The 12,575-nt window shown below is 40.1% G+C and overlaps 1 protein-coding gene across 14 annotated transcripts in view; it reads left to right on the forward strand.

Moving 5' to 3' along the window:
* Positions 1-12,575, forward strand: part of FNBP1 (formin binding protein 1) — a 243,885-nt gene that overhangs the window by 173,872 nt on the left and 57,438 nt on the right. For 8 of the 14 annotated variants that reach the window (XM_068248467.1, XM_068248463.1, XM_068248464.1 and 5 more), the window contains 2 exons: positions 3,006-3,206; positions 8,923-9,105. In XM_068248467.1, the coding sequence (XP_068104568.1) occupies positions 3,006-3,206; positions 8,923-9,105 (384 nt within the window). The remainder of the gene's footprint in view (positions 1-3,005; positions 3,207-8,922; positions 9,106-12,575) is intronic. The other 6 variants (XM_068248472.1, XM_068248473.1, XM_068248474.1 and 3 more) reach the window with 2 other exon arrangements.

Raw genomic sequence — 12,575 nt, forward strand, 5'->3', positions numbered from 1 at the left:
ATAACACGGTTGTATCGTGGGGAAAAACTGTGCCCACTCGGCCTTGATGAGATTGTGGTCGCAGCTCCACAAGACAAACTTTATGAGTACATAAAAAAGAAACAACAAACAGAGATTACCGAAATGCTATACAACAATTAAAATCCATTGAAAAGCAAAGTAAGGCTTGGCTTACTTTCAGGTAGAAAAACTGATCGATTTTTCATACATTTATTTTCACAGTCAAGGATCAGCACAAACAGTGCGTTTCACTGCTTAGAGTCGAAAGGCGTTTAGAGCTTTCTGTACTGCTGCAGTGTGTACTGTTTGACCTGAATAAGCGACTCTAAGCCATGAAACGCATTGCCGTTTGTGCTGTTACTTTGCTGTGAAAATAAATGTATGAAAAATGAATCGGTTTCTCTACCTGAGGTAAGTTAACACTTACATTCCTCTTAAACATATTTCAATTGTTTAAACCATTTTGGGAGCCTCCGTTTGTTGTTTCTCTTATTCATCTATCAGAGGTATGTATACATTTGTCATATGATTTAAGCTTATTTATTCCCTCATGTGACACATCATCTCTCAATGAACTTGTCACTGACTGCGGCATTTCTGACCGCTGAGAAATGTGTCTGATCACGATCCATTTCCGGCAGATGTGGCTCATATGTGTCCCCTTGTGATCCTCGTCGTTTTGTGCTTTCCACATGGAAAAGATGAAGACGAACAGCAATGTTCAACTCTTACTAACATGTCATCTCGTAATACTGAATGGTGATGTAATTGCTAATGCTTCACTGCATAGGTATTAAAGAGGAACTCTGATGTTGCATTGGATTGGGCATTTTACAGAATGGGCACCTTACATAATTGTATTGTCATTTATAGTCCCAGTTGAGGCACCCCTTTTGTGTAGGCATTTAATGTTATTTAATTGAATTATTGAAAAAAGAAGTAGTAGTTTTTGCTGTGCCAAAGAGGAAACTACTGTATTTTTGGACTAGAAGACTCACCTTTTCTCCCCCAAAAGTGTGTGTGTGTGTGGGGGGGGGGGGGGGGGGGGGGAAGGAAGTCACTGCGTCTTATAGTTCAGAGTTCAGGGAGTTCCTGACTTGTGAACACCTGCCAATACTAACCTCCAACCTGCCGAAATGTCAGGGACTAGGAGGACACAGGGGGGCACAAAGAGGCATAGAGGACAACACAAGGTGGACACGAGAAGGACAGAGGCAACACATAGGGGACACAGGTGAAGACAAGTCTGACAGAGGAGGACACGGAGTCACAAGAGGTACAAAGGGGCATAATCCACAAGATATATATATATATATATATATATATATATATATATATATATATATATATATTATTATCTATTTTTCCTCTGTTTTTTGCCCTCTAAACCTAGGTGCATCTTATGGTCAGGGGCGTCTTATAGTTCAAAAAATACAGTACTTGCTCCTACTGCTTGAGGGTTATTACTTGTTTTCTTTGAAATGAATTGGGAAACTTGTTACTTGGAAAATCCTGGGCCGGTCTTATAATGCCCCCTTCTGTTCCCTCAACCCTGCCAACTTAGTTTTGTTGCTCCACCCGCTTCCATGTGCGATACATCTTTTTATGTCAACCCCCTTTTCCCGTGTACAGTACTCCTTCCACCTTCTTCCATATGTGCCCATTTTCTAATTTTATCAAGAACAGCACCCACCTTCATGTGTACTTCTTCCCACCTCCCCCTTAAAGTGAACCTAGTAGCATTTTTAGCTCCCAGGGCCATCCCAGTAGCACATTGAAAATACTTGCTAACAATGCACCTCATTACTAAACAAAAATCCATTCTACCTCTTCTTTTTACATTTAAATGTTTGTTAGAGGCTTTTATTGCTTTACTCACATAGCCTGCCACCCTGAAAAAGAGCAAGCAGATAAGGACTGCTGTAATTAGCAGAAGCAATGAGAAAACAAAACTTCATCAGCTGGGAAGCCTTAGGGACAGGACACTGTACTTCAAACAGTTTAGAGAAGCCACACTTGATCACACTCACACCTTCCCCTGGATAAATAAGGGGGGTGGGGGCAATGGAAGCTCCTACAGCTAATAGAAACCAGGAAAAACTGCAGAAAAAATGCTGCTTGGATTCCTTTAATATCCCCCTATCCAGATTCATCTTGGGCAGCAGCGGTTCCCTTTCCCCAGGATGTGGCTTTTTTTAAAAAAAATCTGTCCCTGGGAAAATGACTGGATATTTTGTTATGTGAGATTAGTGTCCCTGTACAAATCACTGGGAGGTTTATACTCTCACATAGCTCCCAGAGAAAGGGAACATACTACTTTTGACATTAATAAGTCGTCTAAAAGGATCCACAGAGGATAATAGTATAGGAAGTATAACTTCCTTTAACATACCACTTTGGCATGAAAAAGAAAATTGCCTTTAGCAGTGTGTTTACTCAAGTGAATGATTCTAAGAGGCTCCGTAAGATTTCAGGGTTTAACATGACCTCGTTGTGGAGCAAGACCCAGCATTTTGTGGTTGTTTGTGTTCCTCACCACTGGCACACACTGCAAGCCTAATGACAGGCCAGAGGTTTCTAATCCAGCCACAGCATGAAAATTGCGAACATAAACAATACGAGCGTGAGTCCGGGATCTGGTGTCAGGCGCAGAGCTGGATCTGAGGATTTGCTGTCCTCTGTTGGAGCATTTGTACTGTTCTTTCTGTAACTGAGTCAGTGTGTTCCTCTGTGAGTTGTCCATGAGAAGATCATGTGATGTTGAGAGCCAGGGTTTGTTTTGTTTTTTTAATTTTTTTTTAACAATGTACCTTTGGTGAATACATGTGAATTCAGTTCAGATCCACCCGAGACCTGACAGTGCAATTTAGTGCAGTGTGAATCCAAATTACACACACACAAAAAAAGGGAAAAGCTTAAATTAAAACCGATGTTTAGTTCTTTGGGAGGACCATGACCTGGTTAAAAGAGACCTTTCATAGACCTTTTTATGTCTCTTATTTCAGGACTCTCAGACAGTCATAGAAGCTTATAAATCTGGGTTTGAACCTCCCGGAGATGTTGACTTTGAAGACTTCACACAGTCCATTAAACGCACCGTGTCAGACACCAGCCTTACCAACACCACCAGGGCTGATGGGAAAGCCGATCCTAAAACCCCTGGCAAATCCCGCGGCAAGTTGTGGCCTTTCATCAAGAAAAACAAGGTACGGCTATCCACTGCTTGTTAGAATCCTTAGAGCCTATACCCCTGTAAATTATGTTTTGTATATATATCCATTTATGTTCAAGATTATTTAATTTCTGTTTTGTTAGTTATAATTTTTTAATGTTTCAAAGTTACGTTATTGATGGATTTATTTTATGATTATGTTTTATTTACCACCTGATTAATCACCACTCATAAATTGCATGCTAACAGCTGTCACTTCATGGCACTGTTTATACCGCTGGTTATAAACAATCCGGACTGCTGCGGGAACTTTAATTTCACACTTTGCATAGTTGAATAGAGCTCTTGCAATTTAGATGCTTCATCTTGATCTTCAGAGACAACAAAATGATTAATAAAAGGAAAACACTCCACTGTTCAAAATAAGTTTACCCTTCCACTACATAGATTTGATAAGGTTGTACAACCAATATTGTATTATTAATGGACACCGTAATGCAGGACCGTGGAGTGGGTACAAAAATCATCCAACTCCGACTCCTCAGTTTTTGAAACCTCTGACTCCAGGTACCCAAAATGACTCCAGCTCCTTGACTCCGACTCCTTAGTCTAATACTTACCAGGGCTGTGGAGTTGGTACAAAAACAATCCGACTACAACTCCTTAGTTTATAAAACTTTTAACTCCAGGTACCTAAAATCGCTCGACTCCTCAACTACGACTCCTTAGTCTAATGCTTCATACACACTTGAGATAAAAGTCTTTGGAAAAGGCAAGATCACAGACCAATTTTACCCCATTCCATGTAGTATGAGAGCCATAATCTACACAGTCTATTCTATAGAGCTGCACTCCCCATCAAATAAAATCTTTGCAGGATGCTGCACACAAAGATGCCCGTTTACACTCAAAAGATCATTATCTGCAAAAGATCTGTTCCTGCAAAATATCCATTCCTGCAAAATGCATTCATAGTCTATGAGATCTGCAGATCCTCATACACACATTGTTTAACAGACTTCATCTGCATATCTGGCAATCATCTGCAGATCTGAAAATCCATCCTGGTGGTTCTGATCTGCAGATGATTGTCTCTTAAACAAGGTGTGTATGAGGATCTGCAGATATCATAGACTATGAATGCATTTTGCAGGAATGCATCTTTTGCAGATAATGATCTTTTGAGTGTAAACGGGCATCTTTGTGTGCAGCATCCTGCAAAGATTTTATTTGATGGGGAGTGCAGCTCCATGGAATAGACTGTGTAGAGTATGGCTCTCATACTACATGGAAGGGGGTAAAATTTGTCTGTGATCTTGCCTTTTCCAAAGACTTTTATCTCAAGTGTGTATGAAGCATAATTCTTACCAGGTCTGTGGAGTTGGTACAAAAATCATCCAACTCTCAGTTTATTGAAACCATTGACTCTGACTCCGGGTGCCCAAAATTGCTCCGGCTCATCGACTCCACAGCCCTGCCTTAATGCTGAACTCAGCTTAGCCCCTTTTACTAACATTGGTGTTCAGCCATTTTTTTTTATTATTTTTTTTAATTCCTATGAGAAAGTTTTGTTTTTTTTTTTTATAATTTTTTTTTTTTTTTTTTTTTTTTTTTTAGAGCTAATGGGTTTGAGTCACAAAATCGCATTTATATTGCAGTATTACCTTTTTTTCTTCTACTTAATTTTCTATGCCCTGGCACTCTTTACCATAGTTGTCCCGTCCACCTTTATACTTGAGATCCTGGCAATGGGGAAAGGGTGTGTCCTGTACTAGGTTAGCAGTTTCTTGGGCTGAGAATGAAAAACTGCAGGTCCCAACAGTTATGTGACCACAAGCTCTTCACTCTTAAAAGAAAGAACATTATGTTTGTTTTTTTTCAAAGTTACAGGAAAGCCATTGATTTCCTGGAGTTAAATGAGACCTGACTGAGAGGGATAGGGGAGGCTGCCATATTTATGTCATGTTATACAATACCAGTTGCCTGGCTGTCCTGCTGATTCTCTGGCTCTAATATTTTAACAATAGACCATGAACAAGCATGCAGATCATATGTTTCTGACTGAAGTCTGACTTAAGGTGCGTGTACACGCACTACAGCAGCCAACGATGGGTCCGTCGGCACCTCCCGCTGGGCGGGTTTTCAGCAGACTGTAGTGTGTGGGTATGCACTGTCGGCAGACTGATAAGGCTGTTCCTGAACGATCTGCCCGACGGATCGTTCAGGAACAGCCTTATCAGTCTGCCGACAGTGCATACACACGCACTACAGTCTGCTAGAACCCGCCCAGCGGAGGTGCCGACAGACCCGTCGTTGGCTGCTGTAGTGCGTGTGTACGCACCTTGACTCTAGTCAGACTTCAGTTGCAAGCTGCATGCTTGTTTCAAGTATGTGATCTTGATACTACCGCAACCAAAGGGATCAGCAGGACTGCCAGGCAACTGATATGGTTTAAAAGGAAATAAATATGGCAACCTCCTCCTTCTCTGTTCAGATGTCCCTTAAGTCTCCGATAATCTGTTCTTGACAAAAAACAAAATAGGTTTTCTTCCACTGTTTTCCAGTGGACACCTTCATTGGTTGTAAAGTGCCACAGTTGCTTCTTAATAAAGCCATTAGCAAGTTTCAAATGGGCCACTCCTTTTTGAAATATGTTCTTCATAAATAAATACTGGAGTATAAAATGTTTTACTTGCCAAGAGACTTATCTCAGAAATAGCCTTCACTTTAAGAACAATTGGCCTGTTTCTTGGCTAAGAGTTGAGCATAAGGTATCCACTACGTAATACTCCTGCAAACCTGCATTAGTCTCCTTTCAGACTTCATCCTTCCCTTTAGTAAAGCCATTGCCTCACTACCATAGCACTAAGTTACTGATCAGCCTCTGACTCTACTCCTCGCCACTTGACTTGTTTTTGTTAAAGCGGTTTAACACCCAGCATTACAACTTTGCTTTAAAAGATTGCTTACAGCTTACAAACTATTATGCCAGATTTTTTTTAAGCAGAAATTCACTGAATGGGTTAAACATGACATTTTAGTGTTGGATTTAACTAGGAATCCGCATCCGTTCTTATCTTTTAGTTACAAATGTATCTTTATTTGGAATACAAATAGACCTTTGAAAAGCCTGCCGGGGTAGCCCTCTTTGTTCTCTCAAAGCAGTGTTTGTTTGTTACATTGTAGATAGATACATTTGTAACTAAACATGCAAGCAGGAGGAGCATTTCTAGCTAAATGCAGCACTAAAATGTCATGTTTAATCCATTCAGTGAATTTCTGCTAAAAAAAAAAATCTAATAGTTTATAAGCTGTAAGCAATCTTTTAAAGCAAAGTTGAAATGCTGGGTGTTAGAGCACTTTAAATTCATATGACCTACCATGAGACATATTTCACATAGGAAGAGTGCACACTGTAGACCAAGCAGTCAGGTCAGCTGAGTTCCTGGCCTGGCTGATAGTTTCTAAGTAATGAGTTCATTCAAACATACACATATTTAGCCCCCCCCTCCCCCCCAAAAAGTATGATACTGTTTGAATGGTAACATATTTCAAAATCCAAATTTCTTTAACTCGTTCAGCTCTCTGGATTATCATTTTGTATGTCTATGTTTCTCCTCAACCTTGGTTCATTTTCCTCTACCATAGTGCATGCTGGGTCTTACAAGTCAAGTCTGCAGCTCTGTGGAAATTATGGGCCTGATTTACTAAGGCATCTCAAGAGATCCCCATGCATCTCCCTTAAGATCTTATTAATTAATAATAAAACACTAATAATTTTCTACTCTTGGGTGGTAGATATTCTCAGCCCTCACCTAGGTCCTATTGTAAGGTAGGTGGGGGTTGCTGGATTGTTAGTAAGATAATAGCTCTGTGTCTATAGCATCATGTAGGCACCAGAGTGAGAATTTTATTTTTTATAAACTCTTCCTGTGCATCTGAAATTAATCAACTGTATGGGCAGATAGTTACCACTGATCAAATCAACAACTCTGTCAAATAAGTGAACTGGAAGTGATTCCTGCTGCAGAATAATTGGAAACAACTGATAAGAGTCTTGATGTACTGTGCATATATACTCTAACATGGTGGGCTTCAGCAGAGAATTCGGACCAGCATGTGTACAGCAGTCGCACCACATCTGCTAAAGATCCTGTATGACCATCCCTGGCTGCATTGTTCTCACTGCTCCCCCACCCACGCAAATCCGCTCCATTGTAACGCTGCTCATCGTTCTCCCTCTGTCCACACAGTACAGCGTCGGCGGTGCTTTTTTGCCCAAGGGATCGTGTACCAATCTTTGCTAGGGGACAAAGATCCCCCAGTGTATACGGGCTTATGTGAACATTCCATCAGCTCAAAAGGACAGTCACAAGGGACAGGAAGGTGCTTGGAACCAAGTGTCAGACCTATTGTACACGTGTTTACATTATTATGGCAGTCTGTTCACCAATGGTTCAATCAGCAGCAACATCAACTGTGAATCTGATCCTGTGTTCTAGGCTTAAATTCAGATATTTTGATTGTGATCGTTGATAGCCCAAGCATGGATGACAAACCCAAACCACTGAATACCATTCAATTTTTAATTACTTCGGACTAGGGTTGTTGGATCACTTATTATATCCAGAAAGGAAATGCATGGAGATGCCTTAGTTAAAGGCCAGGTTGGCAATTTTTTCTCTAGGAGCTTGACATTTTTTATTTGAGATTACACTGCTCTTTTGTGCTACTGCAATAGATTTTTGAGAGATCAGTCTTCTCAGATAAATCACCAGGTGGTATACCGTGAATGGAAAAAGAAATCTCCTAAATGAGAGATTGAAGGAGATAAATACTCAGTCACAAAGTTGAAGATCCTACATGTAGCAGGTCTTATTTTAATTTATATGATAACTCTCTTCAGATCAAGAAATTAAAAATTGCCTACACAACCTGAGGGCAAATTAAGCCTTATCGGTAACATCAAGCTTTTTGTTTTGGTAAGAAGTCATCTTGGGAGATGTCCAACTGGATTATAAATGACAGCGGCCTGGCATCACCTTCTACACAATTAGGATTTGTCCGCCTGCCAGGAGTGCATTACTTCACATTAAGTAATTTGGTTTCACAAATGATATATTTAAAGAAAAGGAAAAAAAGAAAGCTACTAAAGGAATTGATGCCACTTTTTTCACCAGCGATGGTTTCCTTGTGCAGCCGCTAGAACTTCCTTACATAGCTGACTGATCCTTTACACAACAGAGCTGTTGTTACTTCATCTTGAGTACCGTCCATGCATGTTTTCAAGTACCTTAACTTCATCCATTTGTCTTAACTATCTGTTCAGTCAGATAATCAGATGTAGTTCTCGAGTTTGTCAACTGCATTTGGTGGTTTATGGGAGCGACTCTCTTCTCCTATCCCTGCTTTGGGTTTCACACCAGCCTAGCCCGTGAATGCCGCTTGCAATGTGCATGGCTTCTTTTTCCCACGCTTAATTGGTTCATTGGGGATTTCTGAACTGTTGATGACACTCATCTTCTCCTAACGATCTCCAGCTTCTTCTTTCTTTCCAAACCATGGCCACCACTCATGGATTCCATCTTTTTGTTTATTTTTATAGTTTGTGTTATTTTTGTACCATTGGTTCAGAATAAGTATTGTTTAATCATCATTTCGATTTTGTGTTTTGTTTTTTGTTATTTTTTTCTTCCTTATATCTTTTATTTTGGTTTATATTCTATCACTGCTCCTTCTCTTATACATAGCTTATGTCCCTCTTAACGTCCCCCCATCAGCCCCCTCCTCCTCCCCCTGCCTCTGCCTCACCCTGTGCTGTTCCCAACGGCCCTCAGTCTCCCAAGCAGCAAAAGGAACCCCTCTCCCACCGCTTCAACGACTTCATGACTTCCAAACCCAAAATCCACTGCTTCCGAAGCCTAAAGCGCGGGGTAAGTTGTGCTCTGGTTGTCTCGCACTTGCTATCCGTATTACCCTTGTACCCTTGTTGCATGATCAATTATAATTTCATTTTAAATTTAACAAAAAGAAAATGGTTTTGGTCATGTGATATCAATGTTTTCATTTGTTTTTAACTGACTTGATTCTTTGTTTTCCTTCACAACCGTCACTGATTTGAAATTTGCATCATCTTAGCCACTGGCTAGCTGATTATTTTTTGTTATTAATTAACCGTAGTCAAAATGACATAATGAATAAAATTGCTTTTTTGTACAATATTCATTTATAAATGATTTAGTCAGTGTTTGTCCATTGTAAAATCTTTCCTCTTCCTGATTTGCATTGGGAAATTTAACACAGGTGGCTACATCTGAAGTACTGGCAGGTGATCTCTGTGGAATGTTCACTTATTGAGCGTTCCAAAGCTAGTAGAAAAGATATCTGGTCTCCAAGAATGCTCTGGTGAGGAGAATTCTGCATAATAAACAGCCTAGGCTAAGCCTCAGTGAAGGGCTGGGCTGGGTGGGGGACGATGCACAGTTGCTAAGCAGTAAGGTAAGGGCATTGGTAAAGGAGAATAGACCAGCAGGAACAGGCGTGTTTTAAAGGGCTTGCTTAAAGGTGTTGAAGGATGGGGCAAGCCTTTTGGGTGGTGGCAGGGAATTCCAGAGAGAAGGGGCAGCTCTCGAGAAGTCCTGGAGTCTCTCATAAGTTAACATCACACTTAAAGGGAGATATGAAATGAGCAGTGGGAGGTGTCTGAGGATCTAAGATTTGGTGTGCTAGGTATAATTCTTTTTTTCATTGCAAAAACTGGAACATTTTGTTCCATAATTAATTTGAATAATGTTCTATTAAATGCATACAACATATCTGCCTAGACTGGTGCTTTAAACGCTATAGAGAGACATGTGTGTCCTTAATAAAATGGGCACACCCTAGTGTCACCACAAACCTAACCTTCTAATGCACGCCTGCAAATAGGAAGAGGTGAGGGAGGTCTAACAAAAGAAGTCTGAGTAGCAAGAAATTTGGGCCGCGGCCCAAATTTACTTTAGAATTATTGAGCTGAAGAACATCAGTGATAATTGGAGATCGGAAATCAACATTTTAAAGTGGTCATTTCAATATTTTGTAATAACTGTGATATATGATCCCAACTTGTACCTTCATAGAACAGTCATGATTATTGTAGAACAGCTGGAAGATGTTATCTTTGGCCTGGTGCACACCAAAACCCGCTAGCAGATCCGCAAAATGCTAGCAGATTTTGAAACGCTTTTTCTTCTTTTTCTGCAGCGTTTCAGCTAGCGTTTTGCGGTTTTGGTATAGTAGATTTCATGTATTGTTACAGTAAAGCTGTTACTGAACAGCTACTGTAACAAAAAATGCCTGGCAAACCGCTCTGAAGTGCCGTTTTTCAGAGCGGTTTGCGGTTTTCCTATACTTAACATTGAGGCAGAAACGCACCTGCAATCCAAAATCTGCAGCAGCCCGGGAGTATGCGTTTCTGCAAAACGCCTCCCGCTCTGGTGTGCACCAGCCCATTGAAATACATTACCCTAGCAGATCCGCACCCGCAAGCGGATCGCAAACTGCAGCCGAACCGCTCTGGTGTGCACTAGGCCTTAGTGAAGGAAATGTTCAATTTAGCGGACTTTATTGGTGTTAAGCATGTACCAGAAATGTATTAATATTTAGTATTTGTTAAGAAGGGAAAAATTTGACTGCAGATAACTCTGTTAATTCTTTATCCTGATGTGGTCCAGGCGAAAGCTCCATAAATGAACTCTAGCCACATTTCTAGGATTGCTAACGATCTCAGATGTCCTCTAAACATGGTGATCTTCAGCTCAGAGTTGCTTTAGTAAAAAAACACAAAGGCCCTTATTCAATTCACTTTCTCTACTAAGTTTTCTCCTAGGATCATTTTTAACCTTCTGTTTAAATTAACTTTTCTGCACTCTGCAATTGTAAAAGTACCTAAAAGTCGGTGAAAAAGTACTTTCAACATCTTGCAGGTGGCTGAAAAGGCATTGTATTGACAAGGGCCCATGTGCAGTTAACTTTTACTCCTGAATTTTCTCCTATAAGGTATTTTTTCATCTTTTATTTGAAATCCTTTTTCAGCAATTTGGAGTTGAAAAAGTACCAACAAGTGCATTAAAGCGGAATAAAACCTAGCATTTCTTCTTTGCTCTAAAAAAATAATTTACAGCATATTCTATACAACCAGCATTTTTTTTAACTAGAACAGCATTCAAAGGGTTACACACAGGACTTGAAAGTTCAGTGCAGAGAAATCTGGACGCATCTGAAGTGGAGAAGATGTTATCTTGTGTTTACCTAATTGTATCAAGTGAGGAATGTGACACATTCTCTGACTGTGCAGAAGCTCCTGGACACAGACAGACACTCAAAAGGGCATTTTATTTACAAATAGTGAAAATATCACCTAGGAGATGAAAAAAGGTGAAAAAAAAAGCTAATTGCATATGGGCCAAGGTGTGAAAATATCACCTAGAAGAAAAGTTAGGAGAAATAGTGAATTGAATAAAAGCGAAAGTGTCAACCTTCATTTTCCTACACAAGGATGGAGCTTCTTACAAAAGCTGAGAAGTTACTGAGATGGTCCTTAAATATGACACACTGATCCAAGGCTCTTTTGCAGTTGCAATACCATCCCTTGATACAGCAAAGGCTTCTGGGAGAGTACTATTATACTTTGATATTGGGTTGGATTTCCACTGCCGTTGAGAGCTAAAACTCTGTTTTTTTAAAAAAAAAGATATAAAACATCAGTTTGTCTTTGGTGTTAACAATAGACCACGGTCCCAGCTGCATCACTCCATTATCCCATTTTACCTTGGAAGTGATGCTATTCTTTGGTGATTAATAGGGCGTGCTCGGTTTCCCAGCATGCCTTGTAAAAAGCCCATCTAACAAAGACTTGTGTAAAGAGAGAGACTCTCCAGCCACGAGAGGATATTGCAGTAAAAAGCATCTTGACTATTGTGAGCCAGTTTTCAGTGTCATTGAAAAGGTTACACATCTGCAGAGCATGATTGGAACAGCGCAAGGCCGCCACGCTGCCCTTGAATGCCTTTGAAAGACATGATACCAGCCGCAGGCGACCTGTGGCTATCCAGCTGTCGTGTGACAGCAAGGCACAACATGATGGGCAAAGCATGCTGGGAAATGTACTTCCTTTCATCATTAGGTGAATTTGCCTGCCTCCTTTATTGTTTTTACTTACTTTTCGCACTACTTCTAAGTGGAAACTTTGGTGCCTTTTAAATGGAGGCATATCAATATTTACATTTTTTAATCTGATTCTTAAAATTAAATTAGATTTGAGCCATGCATCTTAAAGGTTTAAAGGTCACTTGCATTTAAAATATAAAGCAAGCGATATGCAAGACATTTTATAATTGAATGTAATTAAATATCACATTTTAAT

This window comes from Hyperolius riggenbachi, chromosome 8 (assembly GCF_040937935.1).
Source record: "Hyperolius riggenbachi isolate aHypRig1 chromosome 8, aHypRig1.pri, whole genome shotgun sequence".
Lineage (NCBI taxonomy): Eukaryota > Metazoa > Chordata > Amphibia > Anura > Hyperoliidae > Hyperolius > Hyperolius riggenbachi.